The sequence below is a fragment of the Equus przewalskii genome, chromosome 9 (assembly GCF_037783145.1).
Source record: "Equus przewalskii isolate Varuska chromosome 9, EquPr2, whole genome shotgun sequence".
Lineage (NCBI taxonomy): Eukaryota > Metazoa > Chordata > Mammalia > Perissodactyla > Equidae > Equus > Equus przewalskii.
Genome location: NC_091839.1, coordinates 74,075,146 through 74,103,133, shown reverse-complemented (window position 1 = coordinate 74,103,133; position 27,988 = coordinate 74,075,146). Strand labels below are relative to the sequence as shown.

The 27,988-nt window shown below is 36.8% G+C and overlaps 1 protein-coding gene across 3 annotated transcripts in view; it reads left to right on the top strand.

The window, feature by feature from the left end:
- THEMIS (thymocyte selection associated) overlaps window positions 1-27,988 on the top strand; it is a 177,620-nt gene that overhangs the window by 137,558 nt on the left and 12,074 nt on the right. For 2 of the 3 annotated variants that reach the window (XM_070557020.1, XM_070557022.1), the window contains one exon: window positions 26,266-26,419. The exons of the other annotated variant lie outside the window; for it this stretch is intronic. In XM_070557020.1, coding sequence (XP_070413121.1) covers window positions 26,266-26,419 — 154 coding nt within the window. The remainder of the gene's footprint in view (window positions 1-26,265; window positions 26,420-27,988) is intronic. 3 annotated transcript variants of the gene reach the window in all.

Here is a 27,988-nt window from a genome sequence, read left to right as displayed (position 1 = left end):
CCAGTCCCTTGTAATAAGATTTAATTTGGAAAGTATTTAGGTCTTTTAATTTAGGGATTGAATGCCTATCATGTGCTGTAACCTCGAATTGTGTTGCCTGAGTCATTGATGATGAAGATACTAATGCCAAATACAGTTTTGGAGCCTTATAGATTCATGGAAGACATGTATTCTGTAGATGCTGGCAATTTTAGAGGAAAGATCATTTGCTTACTAGCAGACCAAAATTTTTCTTTAAAGAATTTATTTCCAAAATAACAAACTGTCTTATACTTTTTAGGAGGTCTTTTGAAAAGAACGGATGTGCTGGAGTTTTAAGATAATGCTTAACTTGATTTCTTGGGAAAATTCTCCAATTAGTTGCAATAATTTCAAGAAACATACCCGACATACATATTTCATTGTGAACATTATGAGCATTCCCCAAACTATCGATAGTTTATAAACAATTCACTAATTTGAACCATTGCCACTACTCACCATTTTTTCCTCATCTGTTTTTATTGCCTCTTCTGCTGTCCTGCTCAAATCCTGGAAGCTGCATTCTGAGTGCCCAGAATGCATTTCTGTCTTCCCTCTTCCTAATATAACCTCCATTTTTTAAACCTCTCCCAAACTCTGGGGTTATTTTATGATTCATTTAAGGCAATTTCCCTATCAGCCATTATTGGTCTGGCGATGAGCATGTGATCCAAGTTTGCCTGATGAGACTGAAGGGAGGAAATTCTGTTCCTCAGTTGAGGGAGAGGATTCTCTGTCTTCCAGTGGATGTGAATTAAGAAGCATTTTTGTTTAATTGTGGCTAGTAGCTATTTTGTGACCGTGAGGGGAACTGGACAGTGGACAGAATTGACATGCTGAGATAGCAGAGTGGAGTGTTAGCAGGAATTGGGTCTATGATGGCATCATTGGGCTAAAGCATATTGAGTTGCAACTTCATATACATTTCATCACTTCACCATAAGAATTATATATTAAATATCAGTTTGAAAATATTATTTGTACTCAAGTTCAACTCTATTAAAACTGTTGTGAATAAGACAGGAGCCTAGACATATATTGAGAATGCCTTTTTATTTTTTAAAGATTTTATTTTTCCTTTTTCTCCCAAAGCACCCCCGATACATAGTTGTGTATTTTCAGTTGTGGGTTCTTCTAGTTGTGGCATGTGGGATGCTGGATGAGCGGTGCCATGTCTGTGCCCAGGATTCGAACTGGCAAAACTCTGGGCCACTGAAGCAGAGCGTGGGAACTTAACCACTTGGCCATGGAGCCAGCCCTGAGAATGCTTTTCTAGAAAAATTCTCCAGATCTCTTTACCCAAGTGTAGGAATGCAACCCCTTTGTAGGTTGGGGGCTGTTTGTATATCTATGCCTTGTAAAGTATTTAAATAATGTGAAATGAATATTAAGCAGCTTCTTTATCATATTTTAACTTTCCTATAAATTTCAACCATTAACTTAAAATTGTATCAGTGATTGTCTAAACAGAACAAATAGATTTTTTCCTGCCTCAAATCAGACAAAAAGACCAAGTCTGACTATGTTTTGTGCCACTGTTAAGAGAATCCAAATCCAAACATTCGTTAGGAGAACAGCTCTCATATTAATGATACATTGATATCCTGGTTTAGAACTTGTGACTGGACCTTAATGAAATTGTGCCTATAATTAATGAGTTGTTTTGTGTTTTCTTTTCGGACTGACCATAAAAAATACTGTATGTGGTATCTATAAAAATGAACAAAATCAGTGCCTGAGAGGTCTGTATGAAGGGACACTTTGCATGTAGACTAAGGCTCTGACAAAAACTATGTTCAACTCAATAGAACAATACATAAACCATAATATTTCCTTGTTTTTCTCCCACTTAAGAGAAAACAATTTTTTTCAACTAAAGATGATCAGAATATGCTATAATTAGTAAAAGACACCAGTAATTTTCCTCTCCCTTGCAAGGACAGCTTTTTCATTACAACCCAGGTCCAGAAGAGTTAATTGACTGAGATCTGTACAGAAATGTGTAACATCCTCTAAAAACAATGATTGCAGTGAGGCCATTGACACTTTGTTTGTGTAGAACATTTCTGATAAGCATTTCCAAGTGGCCTAGGAGATAGTGCCTGCATTCCATGAAGAAATGAGCAGAGGTTAGGAATAGATGTTTATTAGTGTCCCAGAAAAGATCGAGCAAAGTACCTTTCTACCCCCTTATTCTTCTCGCCAACCCCCTCAGTACGTAGTTGTATATTCTAGTTGTAGGTCCTTCTGGCTCTGCTATGTGGGACGCTGCCTCAGCACGGCTGATGAGTGGTTCTAGGTCCATGCACAAGATCTGAACTGGTGGAACCCTGGGCCGCCGAAGTGGAGCACACAAACTTAGCCACTCGACCACAGGGCCGGCCCCCAAAGTGCCTTTTTATTAGCATCTTGATCAACTCAGAACCCAAATCTATTCCTATATTCTGTAAAATTCATGACATGGTATTATTGCGGTGAGTGGAGCTGGTTGCAATTCTCCATGATGTATTATGCTCTAATAAACTTCCAGTTCAGCTGTGTCCAGGCCATAAGGCCTATTTTATGGCTTAAGCTTCATCTTCAATCCAGTAAGGTCCAGGAACATTTAACCTGGTGGCCTGGTAATTCTATGTCTGGGTCTTATAGTAAGATTACTTAATTGGAGTCTTAACCTCCTTTCACAAATTCTCTAAAAAGCGTCTGGTCCTAGCACAGCATCCATTTCAGACTCACCTGAAAGTTTACCGCTTAGTTAAGGATGCCACTTCCTATGAAGACAGATGGTACATGCAGCAAAAATCCTAAGGGAGCACCAAAAATGTATAGAGCCTTTTTATGAATATGAATCATTTTTTTCTATTTCAAACCTTCTTTCAAAATAACCTGCTGATGTGCAATGCTTCATATCTAGCTTCATGAAGGCTTTTCTTCCCCATTAACTTGACGTAGAGAGCATCAATCCTGTGGTTTGAATAAATATTGAGTTCAGTTGCTTTGCTTACAGCCAATTTATAATCACTAACACCTTTATGCTCTTGTCATATTTGAACAATGGAGGCTAAAGAAGTTACCCATACTGTGACGGGCATAGACTGAATGATTACACCTTTTCCAGGTAAATGAAAGAATGGTTTTCATCCTGTGGTGAGTTCTAGATTCAATGAGGCATAATATCCCCAGGGCTGGGTCAGGTTTTACATATGAGGGGACTTTTACCGATGGCAATACTCTGGCATATGAAGTTGTTATAGAGGCCATACTCAAAGAGCCATGGCGTGTAAACCAAACGAGATCTTACAGTTCATCGTATCCCACTCCTTTGTTTATGGATATGTTATCAGCTGCTAACACACTGTCTACCCCAGAATCAATAAAAAATTGGGAGAGGAATTGAGAATGAAACTTTCAATCTCCTGGCTTTCAATTCACTTTCACCATGAAGTAATTTGAGATATGAACATCAAAGTTTAATTCAGTAAAGCATCTAAATATTACATAATTATATTATAGGTTAACATGAGCTTCTGAGAAATTGTGACTTTCCCAAGGTTATGTAGTAGTGGTAATAGAACTGAGATTAAAATCTCATTTCTTGACTCACTTTTGTGCACTATCCATAATATTTCCATTTGGCCATCAAATCTTCATTATGTGTATTAGTAGAGCAGACTCTTCAGGTGACTAAGTCCAAATGACTGTAATCTACTTAAGAGAGGCAAGACTACTGTCCTAGTAGCAGGAGATCCTGCCAACCGTTAACCCCAACTCAGCAGCATTGTGAACTGTAGAGAACACCAGCAGAAAAATGGAGTCCGTTCTTGGATGTGCTGTCTTCATAACATGCATTTGTTTTTTTTGGAGGCTGTTGACAGATTAAACAGTTCTTATGATTCCCTTGGAAGTTTACTTTCTTTCTTTCTTTCTCTGTTTATTGCTAGTTTGTTTTCTGTGCAAGTGTGTAAGAGTGTGTGTGTGTGTGTGTGAGGAGAAGTGTCTGATAAAAAGAAGTGTCTAAGAGAGAATAAGAGAGAAGTAGGGAAACATACACAATAAAGAATTAAAAGGAGATTTCTCATGTCCCTCAATTGTACATTGACAGAGCGTGAAGAATATTCAGTGTGAATTATGAGCACCATCCTCTTTTCATGCTGACATTACTTATCCTAATATTATTTTAAAAATGATTTTACTGTATGAGTAGTCTTTTATGCAAAAATGCTTATTGTAGAAAAATATTTTGAAAAAGAGATAAACAGGAACATAAAATTACCTATAATTCAATAATTAGTTAATTTTCTTAGTAATTTTTATAAATCTTTCAGTTTCCTTATCCTCTGCTCAATTTGATTTGTAATCAGCTCTTTTCAACTAATTTAATATAGAGCCAATATTTTCCATGCATTGTATTGTATTTTATGGACATACTATAATTTATGTAATCAGTTTTGTATCATTGGTCATTTATTATTTCCAATTTTCTAGTATTAAAAACAATATTTTAATAAGCAGTGCTTCCTTGTTGTTAAATCTTTCAGCCTATCTTTGATTTATTACTTAATATAAATGACTAGAATTGGCATTTCTAGATCATATTCCCAAATTTGTGACTGAATCATCTCACATAAGTTGAATTAAATTTCAAAAATGCTGTTAATCAAATATTTCTTGTACATCTATTTTGTGCAAAGCACTGTGATATGTGCTGTGGGAATATGATGAAGAGTAAGAACTGCGTGGCAGATTGCTAATTGTTTTCTAACTGTTCTTCTGTGCTTCCTCCTCAGTAATACAAATTTCTGGGTTTTAGGATATGGCTCCCAGTAAAAACACTATCTTTCTCAACTTCCCTTGCAGGTAGGTTGATTATATGACAAAGTTATGACCAGTGAGATGTAAACATGAAATAATATATGTGCATTCCAAGAACTGTCTCTAAAGAAGGGGGTGAAGGGCTGGTCAGTGGAGTGACTGTGATGGTTGGATCTTCAGCAGCTATCTTGCCCATGGGGAAGGTAGAGTCGGGGAATAATTTAAGTTCCCCCAAGTTAGATCAGTGTGAGAGTGCTGTTCGGGTCAGCTTGGCTGAGTCCTTTTGAAGATAAAGAGAGGATTCTGTTGAAATATCTCTAAATATCAGGAGCCATGTTGACGTAAGTTCCGCTGTGTTTCGTTTTCTTTATGCTGGTCTTTTCCCTTTCATACTTTTCTGTTGCACGTTTGCTACAGTCTGAAGGGTCTAGGGTAACATAAGGATATTAAAGGGAGTTGGGGAATTGAAGGAAGAGGAAGGAACAAGATGAGAATCCTAAAGACAAATGTTTCCACTGAAGATTTCCACAGGATCAGGCCCTCTTTAACTGTCTGAGCTAAGTCACGAAATGACTCTGGCAAACCCAATAAAGACCTTTGCAGCTTCTGTAACTTATTGGAGAATAATTGCCTGGAGCAGACAATGAACAGTCTGTTCTAGGAGCAACTCTTATCATTGTACTAGATATCAGATATTGGAAAGTTGGTCCATTTCAATAACTTAATAAATCTTTTATTTCCAGATCTCAATTATTTATCTTTACTACTTAGTCTTTTTTTTTCTGGGCCCAATGCAATTTTCAAAGGGTAACACATTATATTGTTGGAAGTAAAATCTAGTGAGTTGGTATTCTTTTACCTACGGACACACTTGTAGGTATAATACAAAAATGACTAGAACAATATTGAAAAACATAGACCCAGGTTTCACTATTTAGACAATTTTTTCCGTAGAACTTATTCTAAACACAAGATTTGCTTTTATGACACGTTGTGTACCTGAGAAATTTGGGTTGAGATTTCTGAAAGGCAGTAATTTAATCATAATCTTCATCATCACACATTTGTCAAGCAGCCTGGGACACAATAAGATGTTTGTAGTTTTGTTTAAATTCAGCATCTGCCCACAAAGCTAACACCATAGCAACTCAGAAACACTGGTACATCTTTCCTAAGAGAGACTCTATCTTAAGAAACCTATTATAGTCCATCCCCATTATGTTTAAGGTCTGACTAGTGCATCCTCTGAGCATTACAATTCTGTCCTGCTCTTTCTCCAGATGCCTCATTCTTTAACTCCTCCTAAACACCAAGTATATTTCTAACATGAACCTCTTGCCTTCATTCCATTCACATTTATAAATTTCTAAATGTCAAGCTGACTTTTTCATTTAATTTGGATTTGGGTGGGAGAAAAATTGAGGGTGATGACATTTTCTCAATCTTAAGACTTCCTACCTGGAATGTTTGGTGCCCAGAAGATTAGCAGCCAAGTCATACACTTGAAATTGAGAGGCTTTAATGTAAAAGTCTCACCAGAGCTGAGATATCGTTATTGTAACCTGGGGAAGACAGTCACCTAGTTGTGCTCTTGCCTTCTAGTCTGCTCTGGATCACTTGTTAGCATGCTGCTCTTCCTCAAGAGAGCAGCCTACTTTCTCACTCTTCTTTATTTTGTGAATCATCTTTTCACATGCTGTATATTATTTCCAAGATAATCTGTTCTTTTTGATGTTAACCTTTCTAATAAATGATTTTTGTAAAACCCGGGAAGAAATATTCCTCGTATCCTTTTTTCATTGTGATAGATTGTATATAACATAAATTTACCATTTAAATCAATTTTTAGGTGCACAGTTCAATGGCATTAAGTACATTCAGATTGTTGTGCAACCATCTCTGGAATTTTTTCATCTTCCCAAACAGAAGCTTTGCACCATTTAAAAAATAACTCCTCATTCCTTCCTCCCCCAGACCCTGGCAACCACCATTCTGCTTTCTGTCTCTATGAATTTGACTAGTCTAGGCACCTCATGTAAGTGAAATCACGCAATATTTGTACTTTTTGTGTCTGGCTTATTTCACTTAGCACAGTATCTTCAAAGTTCATCCATGTTGTAGCATGTATCAGAATCTCATTCATTTTCAAGGCTGAATAATATTCCACTGTGTGTATAGTCCACATTTTTTTTTCTCCATTCATCTGTCAATGGATATTTGGGCTGCTTCCACCTTTGGCTATGGTGAATAATGCTGCTATGAGCATTAGTGTATAAATATATATTCAAGTCCTTGCTTTCAATTCTTTTGGAAATGTATCCAGATGTCACATTGTTGGATCATATGGTAATTCTATGTTTAATTTATTTAGGAACCACCATACTGTTTTCCACAGTGATCCATATCCTCTTTTCCCCCTATATTTTATGTAATTCTCTTGGCTTCCCTGCAAGGAACTTGTTTAAATTGTTTTCATTTATTCATCCTGTTTTGTCATTTTTCACTGCCGCCAGTTTAATATTATTTGCTTGAGCATCAGCCGTCATCTGATGAAAAAGCATATGATGATTTCCTCTCTCTCTCATCTAGCTTGAGCAACCTCATGTAACCTTAACCCGTTACCTTGGCCAGCCAGTAGCTGTTATTCTCTTTTTGCATATTCATAAACTTATTATTATGAGAATGTGTTGGTATAGTAAAGGCTTAACTGAAAAGCAGAGGAACCTTAACTGACTTCCACAGGTCATTTAGAGAACTGGAGAAACTGGTTATAAAATCAAAATTTCTAAATTCCTAACTGAACACTTCCTACTGTGTCTCTAGATTTTTGTGTGCTTCAAGCCTCAAGAATTCATTCTAGAACTGCTGCATATCCTTAACTGGCTTATCCTCCTAATTCACTCTATTTTGACTCTTTTATTTTGTTATGGAAGAGAGTTCATAATATATCAGGCAGATTGTTCCTCTCCCTATGATTTTAAGTTTCCAATATTGCCAATGAAATTTGATAAGCAACAGCAAATGATGCTATTCTATGAGCTATTTTCAAGATCAGAAGAAACACCAAAGGAAGTAAAAATGATAATTTTATACTTAAATGAGGTATATCATTATTTGAACCTTAAAAGTACTGAAAACTCACCAGAAAACACAATAGCAAAGTTTAAAGGAAATGATAAGCTTACCCATATGTTTATAATTTATATATTGTGGACTGTTATCTTTTGCTGCTTCTGTGTTATTAACCACATGTTTGTTGAGAAATAATGACATTGGATAGTATGTTTGCAGATTTAAAACTGAATTTCCTACAGAGCTACAGGATTTGTAGGTTTTATTGGTTCCTCATAGATGGTATCTATAAAATTTAAGTACTTTTCAGGGGTGGGTAAGCAAACATGTGCAAAAGTGTCTATATATATGATGGAGGGGAAGAGAGAGGTGGAAATGTTTTCAAACATGATTATAAAAGCAGAAAATTTTTAAAGCTTTTCATTTTTAGGTGTTAGCACACTTACTAGTGATACAGAACATACATATATACATATATATACACACATATATCTCTCATAAAATGCCCCCGAAATTCTTATTTCTTTTTTCTTAAAAAAAATTGTAGTAAATGGTTTATAGTTTGTATCTTGGTGTCCTAGTAACTCATAAATGCTCTCTGGCAGTCTAATGCCGTGTCCATCACAGATTGCTTCAATAAATAAGTCTTCCCCTTCTCCACAGCCATTTGTAACCACATACTAAATTTATTTTCAGATAGCAAAAGAAAAAAAAAATGGTCAAGTTGTTGATGCTCTCGTGTCTTTCTGTAGCAACTCAGCAAAATGAGGCTGGGCTTTTTATGGTCACCATTTTTTAAGACATTGAAAGATTTTAGGCCAATTGAGAGCCACTTTGGGGAGAATCAGTTGGGTTGACTATGCAATTGAGTTGACTAAAATCACCTTATTCTTCACTTTGGTCCCACTTTTTGATTACATTGGGCTATGACTATAGACAGTTTGAACTTTATATCCAAGAAAAATTTTTAGCAACATACAAATCCACTAGAGGCTTCCAAACTTCAGTAGTATTTATCTGACAAGATGCTCTCAAACTGGTCACAAAGTGGTCGGTTCAACCCTGGAATCAATCACAAATATGGTCCTTAGCTTTTTTTTTATTATCTATCTTGAGCCCTGCTTCATGGGCTCTGAAGGTATTTGAGTTTCCAAGACCTAATTTAGTGGGTATTTTAAATGATTTTAGATGTCCTTTGTGATAAAATATACCCACCTGCTCAGAAAAGACCCATAAAACAGAAAAAAAAAAACCAATTAGGTTCCTGTTGCCAAAGCTTTATTGTCCTATTTCTTGCCCTGGAGGAACTGGGGGAGAATCTCTGCCTCAAGGTCCAGGGATCCCTTCTCCAATGGCTCTTTTTTCCAACCCTGTCTTTACAGGCCCATGCATACAATCAGAGATGATACTGGAGAAAACTGGTATGGGCACTGCTCATTCAGAATACGCATTACCGGAGCGTGAATGCTCCTCTGCTCGATACCAATGCACGTTGGCTGAACGTGAGCCCTTCAATTAATAATATTATAAACCACTTCGTGCTTTTAATGATTAGTATAAGGGCATCTTAGAGGACGAGAATACTGACAAGGCAGCAGATTGCAGATTCATACAAAACTTCATTTTAAGTTTATTTTAGGTTTACAGCTTTCAGCAGTCTGCCCAGGCTCTCCTGTGTCACATGCCACCTCCTCCTTCCCCCTAGCTGGTTCTTCCTATATTCTTAGCCCTTGGAGGTAGTTGGAAGTAATTTCAATTTATTTTTGCCTCACAATTTGCTTACTCTCTCTCTCTCAACAACTTTGTTACTTGGAAGTGGAAATTCATTTTTCGTCTTGGGCTTCCTATCCACCTTTTGGATCCAGCTCTCCAATGCTTCTCTCTGGACTACATGTGTTTGAGGTCTCCATCCCCAAATGTCCACAGCATTGGCTGCTCCTATTTGCAGGACCAGAGTTCATTGATAGAGTCTGTCTCCCAAATTATCCTTTGTCTCCTTCCCTTTTGTCTCCTGCATCCTCTTGTTCTCTAGGAGGTGTCAGTTATTCGTAGCTCACTTAGCAAGAGCAATCCACCTGTGCACTATATGTAGACGTTCCATTTAAGAGCTATAAAAACGTCTGGGCTTAGGTCTAACCAAGAAAATATTATGTTGGTGAGAGATACCCTGAACCCAGTTTGGGCTTTGTGTTCTCGTGTGATTAATTGTTTGCTTTCAAGTTGTGGTGGGCTATATGTGACCCCTAAAAAGATGTCCACGTCTTAATCACCTGAAAATTGGACTATTACTTTATATGGCAGAAAAATGAATATTTCCTTATATGGCAATGATATGATTAAGTTAAGCATCTTGAGAGGAGGAGGTTATCCTATTTTAACTGATTGAACCTAAATGCCATCATACATAGCTTATAAGAGAGAGAGAGTGATAGAGTTTAGGCACACAGAACACAAAGGAAAAGGCAACTTGAAGATGGCGGTAGAGACTGGAATCATGCTGCCATGAGCCAAGGAACACCAAGAAATGTCAACAGCCAACCATTTTGTTGTAATTGCTGCAGTGGTCCTAGGAAATGAATATAATGCAGGTATTCCAGGGTCTCCCAAGGAAAAATGAATAGGCGTATATTTCCCAAGCATTTGGGGATTTTACAGAAATAGCCTCGTCAGACAACTAACCATGAACTGCTTAAGTGATTAATTAATCCATCACATATGTGTTGAGGACTCACTGGAAATGTCAAAGACGAACAAACCAACAGACTGCGAGAAGCACACTATATAGCAAGACGGACTTGCAAACAAGCAAAGTCAGGTCCTGCCCAGGGAATTACAAGTACAGAAGGGGAGGTGTGAAATGGGGCTGTGGAATAATCTTTAAGGTCACAGAAAGTAGTCTGGAATTCATCCTTTAGACTATAGAACGGAAGTTATAGAGAGATTTTAAACAAAGAGGTTAAATTGAAAACTTTTTGTATGACAAACCTATGACTCTTTACCATTGAAATAGGATAGAACTTTCTGTTTTCTAGTAGCGTGAACAATACTACAGCCTCTCCTTGTTGCATTGTTTACCTGAATAATTTTGTCCCCAATTCCCCATCCATAGAAATTTTTCCTTTTCTCTGCATAATGGCATCCACATATGCTACAGCATTTGGCAACTGGATTATAATTCCATTCTCAGTGGATGACTCTGAATTTAGTTCTGGATAATGAGTATTTTTTTTACTTAAATTTATACCAAATTCTAACACTTGCTTTATGTTATGCATTTGAAAAATAGTTTAAATTCTCTAGATTTGCAGCATACTGCCTTGCGTGGAGTAGGGGTGAAGGAGTGAGAACGAGAATCTCGGGCAGGCTAGAACTTGCCTGTAGCTTTGTACAACAGCTTGTGCTTTTCTCTTTTAGGTGTGAGTAGTGTAGGGGAGGCAAAATAATTTTCCCTCTACCCTTTTGAGTTCTTGGCTGAGACCCCTGTAATAAAAGACAGATAAACAAAGGAAAAGCAAACAGAAGTTTATTAACCTGTAGACCTTATGTGTGCTTGGGAGATACCAGCGAAACCGAGCAACCCGAAGGGGTAGTTTTAGAAATTAAGCTTAAACCATCTTAATAAGGAAAGGGGAGGAGGACATAGACCTCTTAGGGGAGAGAAAGTTATTTTTAGTAAAGATGAGTGGACCCTTAGAAGAACAGATGGGCGGTATGATAGTTTGTGACAAAGTTTGTCTGGGTGGGGTGTTGACTTCCAGTCTCCTCTCCTGTGACAAAAGTCAATCTTTGCTGCTTGATGAAACTTCCGGGAGGGGATTGATGACAATTCAGTCCTTTTTGGAGGATCTGTCTTTTAGGCAGATAAGGGGAATTCAGAAACAGATTTTTCCCCTGCATTTGCTGTCACAAGTGTCACAAGTGATTTAAATACCAAAGTGGCATATTTTGGGGTGGCATGTTCTGAACTCCTACAGTCATATTTTGGGATGGTATGTTCAGCTACCCTTCAGCAGGAAAAAGCTGAGGTAATAAGGACAGAGTGCTGCCTCAGATATGTTTCTCTGAGTCACCATCACCCCTCTGCCTGAGAGGTCTCTTTCCCCAAAGCCCTTGGCCCTGCGCAGGTGCCCTGTGAGAATGTTCATAGCCTATTCCCTATAAAAAGTGTAGACAATATCTAGGATTGTATGAATTCCCATGTTGAAAACGTAGTCCATGTCAGGGATATGGATTTGTCAAAAGTACAAGTTAAAAATAAATAAGTTGGAAAGTGAATTAAGGTTCTCTCTAGTAGTATAGGGAGTGGAGGAAGTCTCAATTGTTTATAATTCCTAAATGCAAATGTCACTGCTCATTGAGATAAGCCTTTTATTCTGGAATGATTTATGATATATTTGTGCACATATAGTTAGAGAGTAAAATTCTCAAAGCTAACATGTTAGTCAAAATGTCTCAAGGGCATATGTATGAAAAAGGTAAAACTGAATGTATTTACATAGCTTCTTGCCAAGAAAATGAAAATGTTTTAAGTAAATACTCTAGGAGCTGAGATTAGATGAGAATACTTGAGATGCTGGTGGCATTTGAATACTTCTTACTTGGCTCTGCTTTAGGAAATATAATACTCTGAAACATTCCCTAGTGCATTTACCAGCCTTTTGGAGTCTTGAACATCAAGAAAAGGTGCCAACTGTGATCCTGAGAAGCTCAGCCTAAGCCTGGAGTTTATGTAAATAGCCTTTGTCCCAAAGATATATATATGACTTGAAAAAATAAAAAACTCTGCCCATGGAAGTCTCTTTTCAAATGAGAGAAATTTAATCCTGGAGCCACAGAGTCCTGGCAGATTTCCCATATTCAAACAGAGTACATAGATATAATGTCACTTGCTTTTGTCAGCAATAGAGAGCTAGATTCTGGAAGGAAGATGCCAAAAGCCAGGGAAGCCTGCCATCTGGTGGGAATACAAAGTTACTACTAAAACACTTTGCTTTATCAAGTATTTGTTTACAATCTAACTTTTAAGGCAAGAGTAAAATAGTATTTTAAATCAAACACGACCTGTTTTAATTAATAACCACGTCTTTATTATTGTTTTGCAAGTGCCTTTATGCTTTTTGTTCTATCGTTGTATCTTTTCTCTGACATAAAAAAAAAAGGCTCTGACAAATATTTTTCTTGTATTCTATTTGTTCTTTCAGTTTTCCCTACTCATCATTTTCTAGTTTTCAGGAACCAGAGTAAACCCTCTCATTACAATAAGGGCACTAATGTAATACACAACTCAGACTACATTAGGAGATTTAGAAGAATATAGAGGAATTAATACAATGGAAAGGAATACAAGGAATCTGAACATAGGTCTGAAAACCATGGGCCTTTAGCCTAGACTCTGATCTTGTTTGCATTTGAGGAACGTGTTTAATCCTCTTGTACTTGAGTTTCATTTATCAGCTTTGGCTCCTCTAGTTTCTCCATCAGCTGAGTTTCAACTTGGCAGATGATAATGACAGATCACGCACCTGTGTAGAGATTTTAATATATTTAAAGTGCTTATATGATCCTGGGGTTAGACTCTGGTGTCATAAAGCCCATATCAATAAATGCTCAGTTCTTAAATATCCCTTGTCATCAATTTTACTCTCTACCCTACTGAATTTCTCTCTTCAAAGTAAATGTGGGGTTGGGTTGAAGCATTTTCTACAGAGCTTCAAATGGTATGTATGAATCTGTGTGTATATGTATATATATATGTCAGCTATACTTCATATTCAATATTTTCTCAGTATGAATTTAAGATCTTTCCACTTAATGTACACATTACATATAATAAAATTAATTTCTTTTCAATACAAGACTTTAGAGATGCGTTACTAAAACATCAAAAAAGATGACATGTCTAAGCTTTTGGTTCTCTATTCAGGGAAAATTTCAGATATAGATGGGAAAGATACCTGGGCCCAAACATCCTTCTCTTCCTGCTTTATTCCCTATAATTAACCAAGAGCAAATGCCATGGTGGACAGTGAGCTTGCGCACACTGGAGGGTCTGGTCTGTGTTATTGTCCTGTAACAGTTCCTTCAGAGGAGGTCCAGAGCTATGTGACTGACTGTTCTGATTATTTCATTAATGAAGAATGTATGTAGCATAGAGGATTAGTGCCCCAAAATCTTCAACAAGCACACATACTAGCTGATTTCCCTAGAGTTTCTTGGGAGAATCATTGATCATCACTAAATAAGTAAATCTCCATGTTCCACATCCTAGAGCAGGTGACAGAGTTGCCCGTGTGAGAAACAGTTTCATCACCCATTAATGCCTAAGTTCGGAGAAGCTGCCCTATTGACTGTCATTGAGGGTTTTCTGAGGCTGTCGGTATGCAAGGCAGATTGTTCCTGTCTACAGCGCAGGACCTCATGGACAGTGTCAGCTGGTTCAGAAGTTGTCTAGCTTGTTCTTCAAGATGCCTCTCATGATCCCCATGTTGACTTTGAAAACATCATGTAGCCTATATTTATTCATTTACTCAGTCTTGTTATTAAATTGCGATCTCAGTCCCTTACGTTCTTCCCCACTCCCTGCAACTTTATCCAAACTGCAGCCTCTTGTGTAACTTCTGGAAAAGTACAGTCTGAAATTCTCCTCCTCTGAGACCACAGGAGGTCTAGTTGTATCATCCTAGCCTAGTAATAACCACCAACCTCAACTTTAGGCGGATGAGATGATTTAAGAAACTATCGCCTATTTTCTGAAATCCAGTATATTTTTTTTATGTGTCCTTACATTGTACATAAGTTTATTATGGTCTTGATCTCCAGCCAGGTCAAACTATTCTGGAAATTTTCAAGTATGTGCAAAAGTAGAGAGAATAGCATAATGAACCTTCAGGTATCCATCATCCAGCTTCATCAGCAGTCAACTCAAGACTAATTTTCTTTTACTTATGTCTCACATTCTTCAGTGCCACTGGTTATTTTTTGGGGGTTGGGAGGGAGACATCATTTCATTTCATTTCATCAGCAAGCGCTTCCTTAGCTACCTCTAAAAGGTAGCGTTTCTTCAAACAGTATAGTTGACACATCTGAAAACATCAGCGATAATTCCTTAATGTTATCAAATATCAAGTTAGGATTTAAATTTGCCTGTTTGTCTCATAAATATTATCTTACAGTTTGAATCAGGATCTAAATAAGGCACATATATTGCAACTGAATGATATTTTTTGAGGTCTCTTTTAATTTCTAGACTTCTTCCTATTTTTTCTCAATTTATTGGAGAAAGTGGATTTGCTCTATAGCATGAATTCCCACAGCATAAATTTTTACCTATTGTATTCCTGTGGCTGCAAGTGAACAGAGGTAGAAATGGTTTTTCTTTTGCCAGTTTCATGGAGCAACTTGTATAAAAACTGGAATTAACTGTGATGCTTTTGTGACCTTTTTTTCCAAACACCTTCCCTATTTCTAGATTCTTTGTACTTCTCATAGGATTTCTGTATATCAGTTTCTTTCCTAGTGTGCCACATCCCATATAGTCTAGATGCCATGTATTCTAGATGTCCTATAATCTAGATGCCATATGTTCCAGATGCCATATATTCTAGATATCATATATTTTAGGATTGTTTTGCCTGTGAGTGCGCTTCCTTTGGGGATGTTCTTCTGACTTGTTTTTCTGTTGGTTTGTGGTTAAATCTTGAACCTTGATAAATTCAGATTTGACTTTTTGGAAGGACTACTCTATAAAGACAGCTGTGTATTTTCCATCAGGAAATACATAACATCTGGTTGTTTTTTTGTTTTTCTTTTTTGATGAATTCAGCAGCTGTTGATGGTCATTATTAGCTCAAATTATAGGGCAGTTCTGGCCACTAGATCTTGTTTTCGGTTTCCAGAGATTGAGTATCTCTGAGACTGGAACCCTGCTATGTACCCTGCCAAGAGTACACAGTGGCACCCTTGATTTCAGAGCATGGTAAATCTGCTATTCTGCAGATTTGATGAGCCTGATTGAGTTGTTTGAAAATTGTATTTTCTAGTTTAAACAAAATCAAATTTTACAAAACAGACAGGTATTTTAAAAAATTACAAAAAAACCCCCCATTGATTAAAGGTTCAACTACTAAAGACACCATTAAGAGAGCAAAAAGGCAAGCTACGGAGTGGGGGAGTTTATCTGCAAAACAGATAAGGGATACTAAAAAGAACTTGTATTTACAATATATAAAGAACTTTTACCAGTCAATGACAAAAATACAGACAGCACAATAGAGAAAATGGGCAAAACACTTGAATAGTTACTTCACAAGACCAATATAGCATTGAAAAGCTATTTAGTCTTATTAGTCATCTTGGAAATGTAAATTAAAACCACAATGAGATAATAGCATAAAATCACAGAATGGTTAAATAAAAAGACTGACAGTACCAGGTCCTGGCAAGAATACAGAGAAACTGGAACTTCATGTACTCCTGGTGAGAGTAATTCTGGGATACCATTTTGCAGGATCTTTAAAGCTGGGCATACACATACCCTACGACCCAAGAACTACATGTCTATGGAAGGGGACGCATGTGTGCACCCAAAAGAAATGTGCATACGTGTCAGCAAAAGACATGTGTAAGAATATTCACGACAGGATTATTTGTAATAGCTGAAAATTGGAAACACCTCAAATGTTCTTCAATAATAGATTAGAATAATAAATTTTGGTATTCAGACAATAGAATACTCAATGAAGTTATGGATAAAAAGAAAGAAACCAGACACAAAAGAGAATACACTCTATGTTTCAAAGAATATAAAGTTTCCAAACTAGAAAGAAAACTATTGTAGGACATTAGAAGTCAGGGTCGTGGTCAGCTTTGGGAAGAGGAATTGGAAATGTGACTGAGTTGAGGAAGCTGCAGAGAGGCTATTGACATTCTATTTCCGGATCTGAGTAGTAGTTACACAGGTGATCCAGTTCCTATCCAGTCATTGAGCTGTCCTTATTATTTGTGCATTTTTCTGAAAGTATTATATACTTCAGTAAAAAAATTATTAAAATGTTGTACTTATAGTGTAGGCAAAAAAAAGAGTAGAACTGGTAGTTTTCACACTTATGTTTCTCCATCAGCCACATTAAGGGAAAAAAAACAGAAAATGAACTAGTAATACCCATCAAGATGTCAGCCAAAAAGTTGAAATTATCAAGAAGATTGAAATGAAGATTTACAAACACTCTAAGTGACAACAAACCATCATATTTTATGCTGTGTTGTGTGACATTAGCCACTGAGAAAATGAAACTGTGGGGATTAACAATGTATTTTAAAACGAAGCAATAAGAATATAAAGACAATTGTCTATAATTTTTCAGTGCTGTTTATAATTATGTTATAGTCAATCATGTACTTCATTACATTTAATATTCATTAAAATTAACATTAACCTTTTGAGTTTTTTTAATAGTGGTGAAGAAAAAACTACGTATTATAGAGTAAGCCAGTTCTTGCTAAAAATGGCTAAAGTAATACAAAGAAATGATATGGTGACAAAACCATTTCCTTTTCTGAAAATACTCTTGGACGATGCTTAGAAAAAAATGCTGAAGATTTCAATAAGCTAATCATGTAACAGGTGTAGAATAGGGCCTGACACTTAGTAAGCACAAAATAAATGTTACCTGTTATTATCACTTGTGTGAACAAATGACTCAGTGAGGAAGATTTTCTACAAAGTTGCATGAGAATTCAGTTTTTTCCTGACATATATGTTTATTATATTTGCTAGATTATGCTTCAATAATGAACTCCATGGAGTACTTTTTAAATGTGTCAGAGAAGCCATTATTCTATTCCTTAGTGAATTCTTAGTGAACGCGCTGCTTTATGGATGAGCTGAGCACACCTACCGAGAGAGCTGCTACATTGCCCAGAATTTTTAAAGTGATTGTAAAGGAAGGTTAGAGAAATGAATCCACATATGAAATGTATTCCCACTGTCACTGTACGCACTGTACTGAAGGAGAGAAATTTACAAAGTCCTGCAAGATGCTTTGAATATGGTTAATTTACGGAAATGAAAGTAAGTAATATAGAGATCCTCATGACCCTTTGTGAGATGGGGGGATGATTATGGCATTCTTTTTATTTTATTATTTTTGAGGAAGATCAGCCCTAAGCTAACTGCTGCCAATCCTCTTCTTTTTGCTGAGGAAGACTGGCCCTGAGCTAACATCCGTGCCCATCTTCTTCTACTTTACATGTGGAATGCCTACCACAGTGTGGCTTGCCAAGTGGTGCCATGTCTGCACCCAGGATCTGAATCCTCGAACCCTGGGCCACCAAAGCAGAAAGTGCGAACTTAACTTCTGTGCCACTGGGCAAGCCCGATTATGGCATTCTTTTGTACCATATAAAGACTTGCAGATTATCTTGTGGCAAACAATATATTCCAAACTTAAAGATATATTAATAGTAAGATTTATTTTACAAAAAGGTGAGCATTCAAATGTGCCTACGTAATCCACGATTCTGGATGCCTCTCAGTAGTCTGTTACTGAAAGGAAGACCTGTACACACATTTGAGCTGGCACTTCAATTAAAAGGAGAAGAAAATAACTATAATGAAAGAGGTATCCTATATAGGACATTTTGGAAATGGATTGTTTTGAAATGTGCTTTCATTCCTGAAAACAGTGTGCAACCAACTTATAAAACCTCTCATCTTGGAAACTTCAAAAACTTGGAAACAAAATTTCTAAACCTTTATAAAATCTTCCAGAGAATTTCAGTGGGTTTTAAACCCAATAGTTACAACATTAATTAATTAGCTATCACCTCAAATCTGTGTAGTTTTCAAAAACAATTTGCCATCAGGGAAGATGGGGTATTATTAGCCAATTTCAACATTACCTTTGAAAAATTAGTAGACGTTGTTGAAAAATATGCATCCTGACTTAGTGAAAGCAATTAACAATGTACTTTTTCATTTAGATTCATATATCTTTGTGAAGCATCGTTTTTAGTGGTGACACCTACTAAAACTCGGTATATAAATTGACTGAATTATGAAGCAGGAAATTGAATTACTGTATCACAAAGTATTACGTTAAGATTTAAAAAATAATGAAAACTATTCAACCGTTTTTCTCAATATTGTCAATAAATGAAAAAAATTTCTTAAAATATTTTTGCTTCAACTTTATTATTTTAAAGTTTCTACCTTGAGTTTGTTTTATAATGCACATGATATATTAGTAGAGTCAATGTATATAACTACATGTGTGTTAGTAGAATATAGATATAATTTTATGTGTATATACATGTATCACATTTATGTTTTATGCTTAAAATTTTTATTGTTAAGAACACACAATCAGAATGGCTTAGAGATCACTGATTTAGAGATTGGGAGGAAAGAGAAAAGATAGCAAAAGAGATGAGTGAATGAGGATCTAAGAGAAAAAAGAATGATGAGAGGACAGTGTTACTTGAGACTGAGAGGAAGCATTTTTAAAAAAATGATGAGGTGGTTAACAGAGTTATGTGCAGCAGAAAGCTCAGGAACCACAGGGTCTGAGAAAAGGCCATGGGATTTATGACTGGTGATTAGCAAGTTATTGGTGGAAATATTTTTAGTCAAGTGGTAGGAACAGAAACCAAATTCCATGCAGTAAATACTCAGATAATAACTGAGTGGGAGGGAAGGAAAAGGAGCAGTAAGAATAGATTTATCTTACTCAAGTTCGACAGAAAATGAACAAGGCAGTGGAGAGGCAGAGTCAGAGAATACACTAGAAGCAAGTAGAATAATTAATTAAGTCAAGGGGAAGTGGGAGAGAAAGTGTCACAGTCCAAGGAAGAGGTACTTATTTTAGAAGGAGGATGGGATACTTTGTAAGTCAGTGAGAAAGAGGAGCCATCAAGTGCATTTCTAAGAAAAGACAAGGAAAGCTGTGGGAATGGATTCCAGATGGCCATGATCTCAATGAATTAAGTGATTAAATAACTTGCTAAGATTGAGGAATGCCAGGTTGCAATTGTGAGCTTGAAAAAGGAGGAAGAGATTTGAAATCTCCTTTATGAACCCCTCACTGAAACCAAAGTTGAGATTCTCAGATAACTGAGCAACACTGAGGACCCGGATGTCACCAGACAAAATGAATTTATGCCAGAGACAAATAGGAAAATTACAAGATTTTTTTTTTTTTCACCAGCACTGAACTATCTTTGGGGATGAGAGAGCAGAAAGTGATTTTTAGGGATTGGCGAATAGAGTAGAATGGAAAGTGAGGACCTTATAACCACAGTGAGAGAACTGTTAACAAGCAGATATTGAGAACCCCGTGGGTTGGAAAAACAAGTGAGCAAGATGATTCTGATAGGCAGAAGTGAATTAACTGAGAAGGAAGAATAATGTTAAGTAAGTGTGAGCTGAGAAGAGACTGCTAGAATCCAAGATCTTGATGATGGAGAAATTCTGAGGGACAATCAGGTCCAAATTCTGATTGTACTTACAAAAGGCTAAAAAAGAGCAGAAGAAAGTGTTCAATGGGTGTGAACATTAAGGTCCTCTGATGTCATGTTGGTAGAGGGATAGCAAAGAGGAGGACCTGAGCCGAAGAGGGCATTATGAGCAAAGTGGGGAAGGATTCTGGATATGACTGAAAGGTCATACCTGGATTCTATAGAAATTTAGAGAAGGTGTTGGATGGCAGTGCTGGACAATACTTTATAAAGGCAAAGAGGAATAGGGTGTGAGAATAGGAAGAGGTGAGAAGGGCAGCCTTCATGGGAAAGGGTTTCAAAGAAAGGTCATTCGTCTTGAGATGAGGTGACCTGTGTGAAGCACCCTTCAAGGACCATATCCTATGCAGGGCACTTCACAATAGCACCAACTTTTTGCATTTTAGCAACACTTTGGTGGCAAGCACACCATTTAAAATTTCACATGATGTGAATGCTTAAAGAAACAGTGAGATGAATTATACTTATCAAAATTGTTTCTAGCTCAAATAATAATACAGCAATGTTTTAAATCAGGTTGCCAGGATGCACACTTTTCAACCACTCATGTGAAATGCTGTGTTTTAATACCGAGAAGGTTAGAATGATTTGAAATGTAATTTTTAAGAAATGAATTTAGAATACTTTTCCTAGATACAGAACCATTATATGGTACACTGCAGTTCCCATCTGCCATGTGCAGCAAGCCTTGCTCTGCTGGACGCTTTTCAAATGCTATTCGTATGTCCACTGATTCAAAACTAATTTCACCAAAAATTAATCTAAACAAAAAATGTGTCACATAGTTTATTCTACTGTAATTTCTGTTTCTCTAATTCAAAGTAAGATTAATTTTCCTGCCCTTTGGCCACAAAATACCCTCACAGAGTCTAAGAGTTATCATTTTCCAATTAAATAGGAGTTATGACAGTTATAACAATAATCATGTGAATTAATAATTGCAAAGTTTGCAGGAAGGCAAAATAAAGAGAAAGAGGAAAATTTATTTATACACAAAGAGCTATTCCAGTGCTCGTGATATCAACATTGCAGTAAGCTGACCTTGGTATTTTGTAGGGGAGGAGCTTGTCACGGCAGCTCTAAAATAGCCAACCCTTTTGCATACATGTCCATTATTAGGAGTGATGGGCTGACATCTTTGATGGTGGCTGGACTTCTCATTTATCTTCTCAAGAATAACTAATGAACAGATTAGCTATCTCTTCTGACCTCATTTTAAAATAAAGATGTGTTGGTTAAGCATTGCTTCAAGCGTCCATTTCGTTTTTTGGCTAAATTCATAGAAGATTAGAGTAGCAGGAAGCAGATTGAACTGAGCTCGACAGAGGGTGGGAAGAGGTTCTCCACCATGAGTACTCTGGAGGACAATTCTTAAGCTTGTTTCCATCAAACAAAGAGTGTGAGTATATTGAGTTCTTCCTGCATCCAGGACCTAGGGTTTGGTTTTTCCCAAGAGGGTGGTCAAATCAGCATCAAATCTGGATGGTGGGACTTCTAGATGTCAAATTGTCTAGTTCTCAGTTTTCAGCAGAGAAAACAGAGGAGGATGCAACTGAAATACATGAGTACTTATAATATCTTCCTTTAATACAGAATATCTTCTGGAAACATGTCTTTGAAAGCAAAGGTTTAAAGCAGTCTTAATAGTAAATGAAGGATTTCCTTCGCAGAGAACATGGTATGGTCTTTGATATGTGATGCATGATAAGGTCTCTAATCATAATTCCAGCAGGGCTAGCTTTTCTGGGATCTGGTCCTAGCAAGTCCAGCAGGGAGAGGAGGACCTTGAAAGGCTGAGATGGAAGGCTGTCGTCTCTTATCAGGTCAACCAGGGAAGCAGATACAGGCAGCTTTCTTTTCCATGGGCCGCAGGCATGCACCTGTGACTGCTGCTGAGGCCCCCTTCCGGCTCAGAGCCCAGCCAGCATAGTCCCATTTAAAGAAGAAAGTATGCATGGTTGAGAGGGGAAGAGCATGATGAGGAGGGTAAGTGATGCCAGCAAAGAGTCTCACTTGGGAGGGTCAAAGCCTGAAGCCCTGGGAGAGGAGGGAGAGATGGAAATGGCCTTGTGATGAGCAAATGAAATGAGGCCAGTCAACCACAGTTCTGGGCAACCCCCTGCAAATAACCCAAGGCTGCAAGGGACAGGAAACTTGTCAAAGATGGTTTGTCTTTGGGATTGGGGAGAACAAGCTCAAAAGCATTCTCTTTCAACAGGTATGAAGAACATATTCTGGACAGAAAAGGCAGCTTATTAGCATAGATGGATAACTGTATGAAACCTCAGATTATCATCTGAGAAGACTTTTTATATGGATGATTACCTTTAGATTATTTTTCAGTTTATATTCTTGCTTATGCAAGCCTTATTTGCCCTTGGGGAGAAGAGACACAAGTGAATATAATCATGAACTGGGAATCTCAATGAATTGTTTGGAAAAGGATGGTTTTTACCCAACAACATGACCATAGGTATGAAATGAAAGATAGATTTGAAGAAATCTCTCAATTTTTTTCATGGACATCTGGGTTAACTTTTGGGGGTAATGTTTATTTGTTCCTTTCTTTGTTCATAAGAAAACATTCAGTACCTTATAATTGGATCATTGCTTTCAGCAGGAACACTAAAAGCAGCATGCAAACTACAAGCCAAGAACAACATGAAAAATAATTTAATAGTCATTTTACATTAGCAGACACAATCCTAATGACTCATTTCTAATGACAAGTTAAATGGAAATTACACAAAATAAACAGGATTTATTTTTGTAGTATAACTATAGAGTGATCACAAAGAGCTGATGCATGCAAGTTCAAACTTACCTGTGTTCCTCTTTATTCTTTGCACACATTTTATTTTTCTAATTTTCCTCTGGACCTGATCTTCGGGTAGAAGGCTTGACATCATTGAAATGCTTACAGAGAGTTTTATTTCTTCCATTATTGTCAGGCCACAATCCCATGCCTCGGGAATACGGGAACACAGGGTATACATACTCAGTTCTCTAGTTCTCACTTTCCCTGACATCACCATTGTTTACTTTATAATTTCCATAGATAGTGACCAACCCAACTTGAATCAAAGAGATATATTATGGAATACTATATAACTATATAAGTATTCGCAATGATTGCAGCGACGAGTTTATTGAAGGCACAGTAGAAAAGAAGAAAGAGAAAGAGAGGGAAAGGACAGGGAGAGGGATGTGTTTAATGGAGGCCAATTGGGTAGTGAAGAATGGAGCATTGTGAGAATTTTATTGTAGCAGGAAATCAATACCTGGGGATGGTTTGGTGACCCAAGGAACTGGAGGGAGGGGCTAAGTAAATGAGACTGAGAGAATGTGACAGGGTCAGTAGCTTAAGAGACATTTATCTCCCTTTACCTTAGGACAAGGGTACAAGGGCCTGCCTATAATAAATAAAGCAAAGGAGAGGTTGGAAAACTTGACAAGGCTTGACTAGAGGAGGAGATTGCCTCCAGTAAAGTGGGTTCTTAATTATTGAGATGCTAATATGCTAAATGTCCAGTGTGCCAGAGATTTGCATTAAGGAGCCCTGGGCCTTTGCAATACTTGACTCCTGATCAAGCAGTCATTTTCTCTCCTCAGTGTTTCATGTTAAAGGTTTCAGATCTAAGGATTTTAGTTAAATTCTCCATTTCCTCTTTAAAGTATGGGATATAATATAAAGCATACTTTGCATAAACTTCCTATATTTCCCCCTCAATGTTCTAATATTATCAGTTGAATTTGTTTTGAAAAAACAAGAAGCTACATCCCCCGTTTAATCTAGTTTATTGCTCAGTACTGAGAAATTGTGACTTAAAACTCATCTATTAACATGAATAATATTTTCCAAAAGTATGTAGTTCAAAATCCTGAAGTCCTTAGATGCTAGCTGAATCTGCTTCTTTCCGAAGCTATGTGGTAATACAATAATGACAATAAATTTAAAAATTCACACTGAGTGATGGACTTAGGTTTTTGTGTGATGTGGATGGGTCAACTATAAACAAGTGTAGTGATTTAGTTCTAGGTAATACCAACATTCAAACTCTGATCTTTTGAGTTGTTCCTGGTAGCATCACCAGGATCCTATATTTTGCCATTGGGAGAGGAATTTGAGAATTATCTACAAATGACTTTATACACTCTATTTCAATTCTCTGTTTAAACAATTTAAGAAATTGTGTTTGAACAATTTAGAGTCTGAAACAATGTCATATTTATATTTGTATTCTCACACTACACCCAGTATCTGGGATACTATAGATAAATGACTGTTAGATGTAGCAGTTATTTATCACCACATGAGGCTGCATACTCACCAGGAAAACTTAATGGCATATGGTCAAAACCACATTTATTTAGTTCATGAGCCTGTAAGATTCAGTTGACCTGAGTCAGTTTCAGTCAATGAAGGCTGGGTTCACCCAAATGTCTGGAGTTCCACTGCCTGTTGGTTGTCTCAATTCAGATGGCTGGGGTAACCTGAATCTGATCTTTTTCCTGCTCAGCCTCCAGCAGGCTGGTCTAGGTATGTTGTTATGGCATAGTGGGAGGTCAAGAATGAGAAAAAAACAACTGTGCAAGCATCTTTCAAGTCTCTGTGTCACAGGTACCAACATCCTGTTGGTCCAGAAGAAGCCACATGGACAAGTCAAAAGTCAGAGTAGGAGGGTACTGCAACACTATATGGGAAGAACATGAATACAAAAGGGGTTGAGGAATTGGGGCCACCAGAGCAACCATTCCACCACACTGAAAGAGGAAATGAGCAAACGGATCACAGAGTGACATGAAGAGCACTGGACTAAGGGCCAGGAGATATATTACTGAGGCTTGGCCCTGTGCATTTTGTTAATTTGGGTAAATTATTTAGTCTCGCTGGACCTGAATTTCGCTATTGCCTTTTTCCAAGCTTTAAAGACTTTGATCCAAGCTTTTAACGAATGTAATGCTATACGCAATCTGTAGAAGGAACTTAAAGAAAATTGTTTACTCTACTATCCTGTAGTGAACCAAAAGGGCTAATGTATATGCCCAAATCTGACTGGCTAATTTTGACTGTATGAATCTTTGAATAATTTATAATCATGCTCAAACTGAAGAACTTCTAGTTTGAATATGAGTACGAAGCAAAGTGCTGAAAATTCAATTTCTATTTAAGTCTTTAGTTTTTACTCCTATCTGATGATTCTTTTGGAGAATACAATATGTCAGTATAATATCAACCACTATGACATCTCTTATATGTGAGATGAGTTTTAGAATCTCTTGATGTTATGCCTTAATAATTCATTGTTGTAATGAATTGTTATTCTTAAATTGACTAGAGGAGCTTTGCCAAGTTTGCATAATGCTGATTAAAGTGTAGGTTATTTTAAAGTAGATGTTATGATTTGTTTTATATAAAGAGTACAGAGAGTACAGATGTGAAACCTGCCCTTCATTATACAATATGTAATTATATGATATATAATGAAGTGCTGGATTATTTAACTATAAGAATAAAAACTGAGTGAAAATGTTCTAAATGGAAAATATATTATTAGCTTCACGTGAAAAAAGTAATATACACAAGTAGTCTTTGAAGATGATTTTCTGAGGTGACTTCATATTTTAGTCACTTAGATTACCTCAAAAATTCTGCAACTAATTTACCAAAATATATTGATGAAAATATAATTTGGAACTCACTTTGACATGGAGCATGTTCTGTTTCAGATTTATGTAAATAATTTACCACATGATAAATGTTCATCCTTTTCATTATCTCTGGAAAGCATTTATTTTGGACTGATAATTTGCATGTGAAATGAATCACTCTGGCCCATGTCATTTCAGAGTCTCCATGTAGACATATCCAAGAAACCGCACTCAAATCAGCCTGGCCTGGATTCAAAAGCTCCAGTTGGTTGTCAAAATGATTTGGCTGTTCTGGAGAAAGAGAGAAGCAAGAGTGGGCCAACTGCAGTCACAGGCACCAATGCAACCACAGGTCAGTTCAGCCACCGGGATTGGTTTCAACTGCCTACATGACGAATGCATGGTGTGCAGATTCTTACTACCACTTTGTCTGGAATATACGGCTCAGTCAAAGTGACCACCCTGCCTGCAAATCTCATTGAAATGTTGTTTTCAGTGTAGCATAATAGTGAACATTCACAATAATGATAGATCTGTTCATTGTTTGCTGTTATTAGATTTTTCTCCTCATTTATGATTTTCATGGCCAAGCAAGTGTATTTTAAGACTGCTTGTGTTATCATGATAATATTTTGAAATTTTTGCTAGAATTAACTAGAAGGATTAATGGCTTGAGAAGATGTTAAAATAATTGAGATGTTTTTAATGTAAAGAATTGTTGAATATTTAATCTAAGCAGACCTGAGTGATGATAGTTTACTTTGTAGAGATGGTGATCTGATATTTTTCATCTCTACTGGAAGCAAAGCAAGAGCAAATGGGCTTGTGGAGAAGTTGACAGCATTCAATTAAGCGACCCAGACTGACTTCCATATTGTGGAAATGTAGGATGAGTTAGCAAGGGAAATGAGAATTTTCTTTCTTGGCAATATTTTAGACACACGGAACAGCTCAGTTTCTGTTACAATTTATCTTTGAAACTTCACATTTCGTTTGTAGGAAAATTGAAACTGTAATTATTCTTAAGCATACGGTTTGTGCCTTTCCCCTCCTTATTCAGTTTAGTAGCCAGCACTTTTTTCCTCCAAGGGCATGAAAATGTCAAAATATGAGATACAAAGTCTCTGAAGTGTTTCTGCTGAAACTCTGTCTGTACATCTGGGTTCTTTCATGTAGTTAGCTTACTGGCTTCTGACACTCCTATAAAAAATATCCCATAGAGCTTTTCTTATTACCTTTTCATTGACTCTCTCTGAGTGATAAAAATGAAATTCTGTAAAGGGCTTTGAAAACCATGCATATTGCAGTTCCTCCAAATTTCAAATACTGATCAAGTGTGACTATAAAAGAAACAACTACTACAGTGAAAACTGTTGCAGCATGTTGCGTCTCAAGCTATTATTAATTCATTGGAAACAATTTTTTTTCCTTAAGGTTATAGGTTCTAAAAAGTACCAGGTAATGCAGTTACTGAGATCAAAGTTTTTGTTTCAATCATAGGAAAACTTGTTATCTGATCTACCCCTGTGTGTGCATCTTCCTGGGATGGTATGTGACATCCCCAGCCTTGTACCCTGAATGAATACTGCAGAGTATGTTACAGACCAGGGCAGCACCTGCTTTAGCATATTGCCTGTAAGTGATGGTTTAAAAAAAAAAGGGGACCTGGAATTAAAGTAGTGGTTCTAGGCAAGCGAGATTTCCTAACTTTATTCAAGAGAAGAAAATAAAATCTCCTTATTTAGATTAAGTTAATATCAACATACATTTCTTTAGAAATTATTTAGTATGCTCCTCTGGGCAATATTTCATTTGCTTTCCCAATTTGTAGTAAATCACAGAGTCTGTCTTCATTATGAATTAGAGTTGCATGACAATCCTTAAGTAAAAATACGAAGTTAAGTATAGCTGAAATATAATT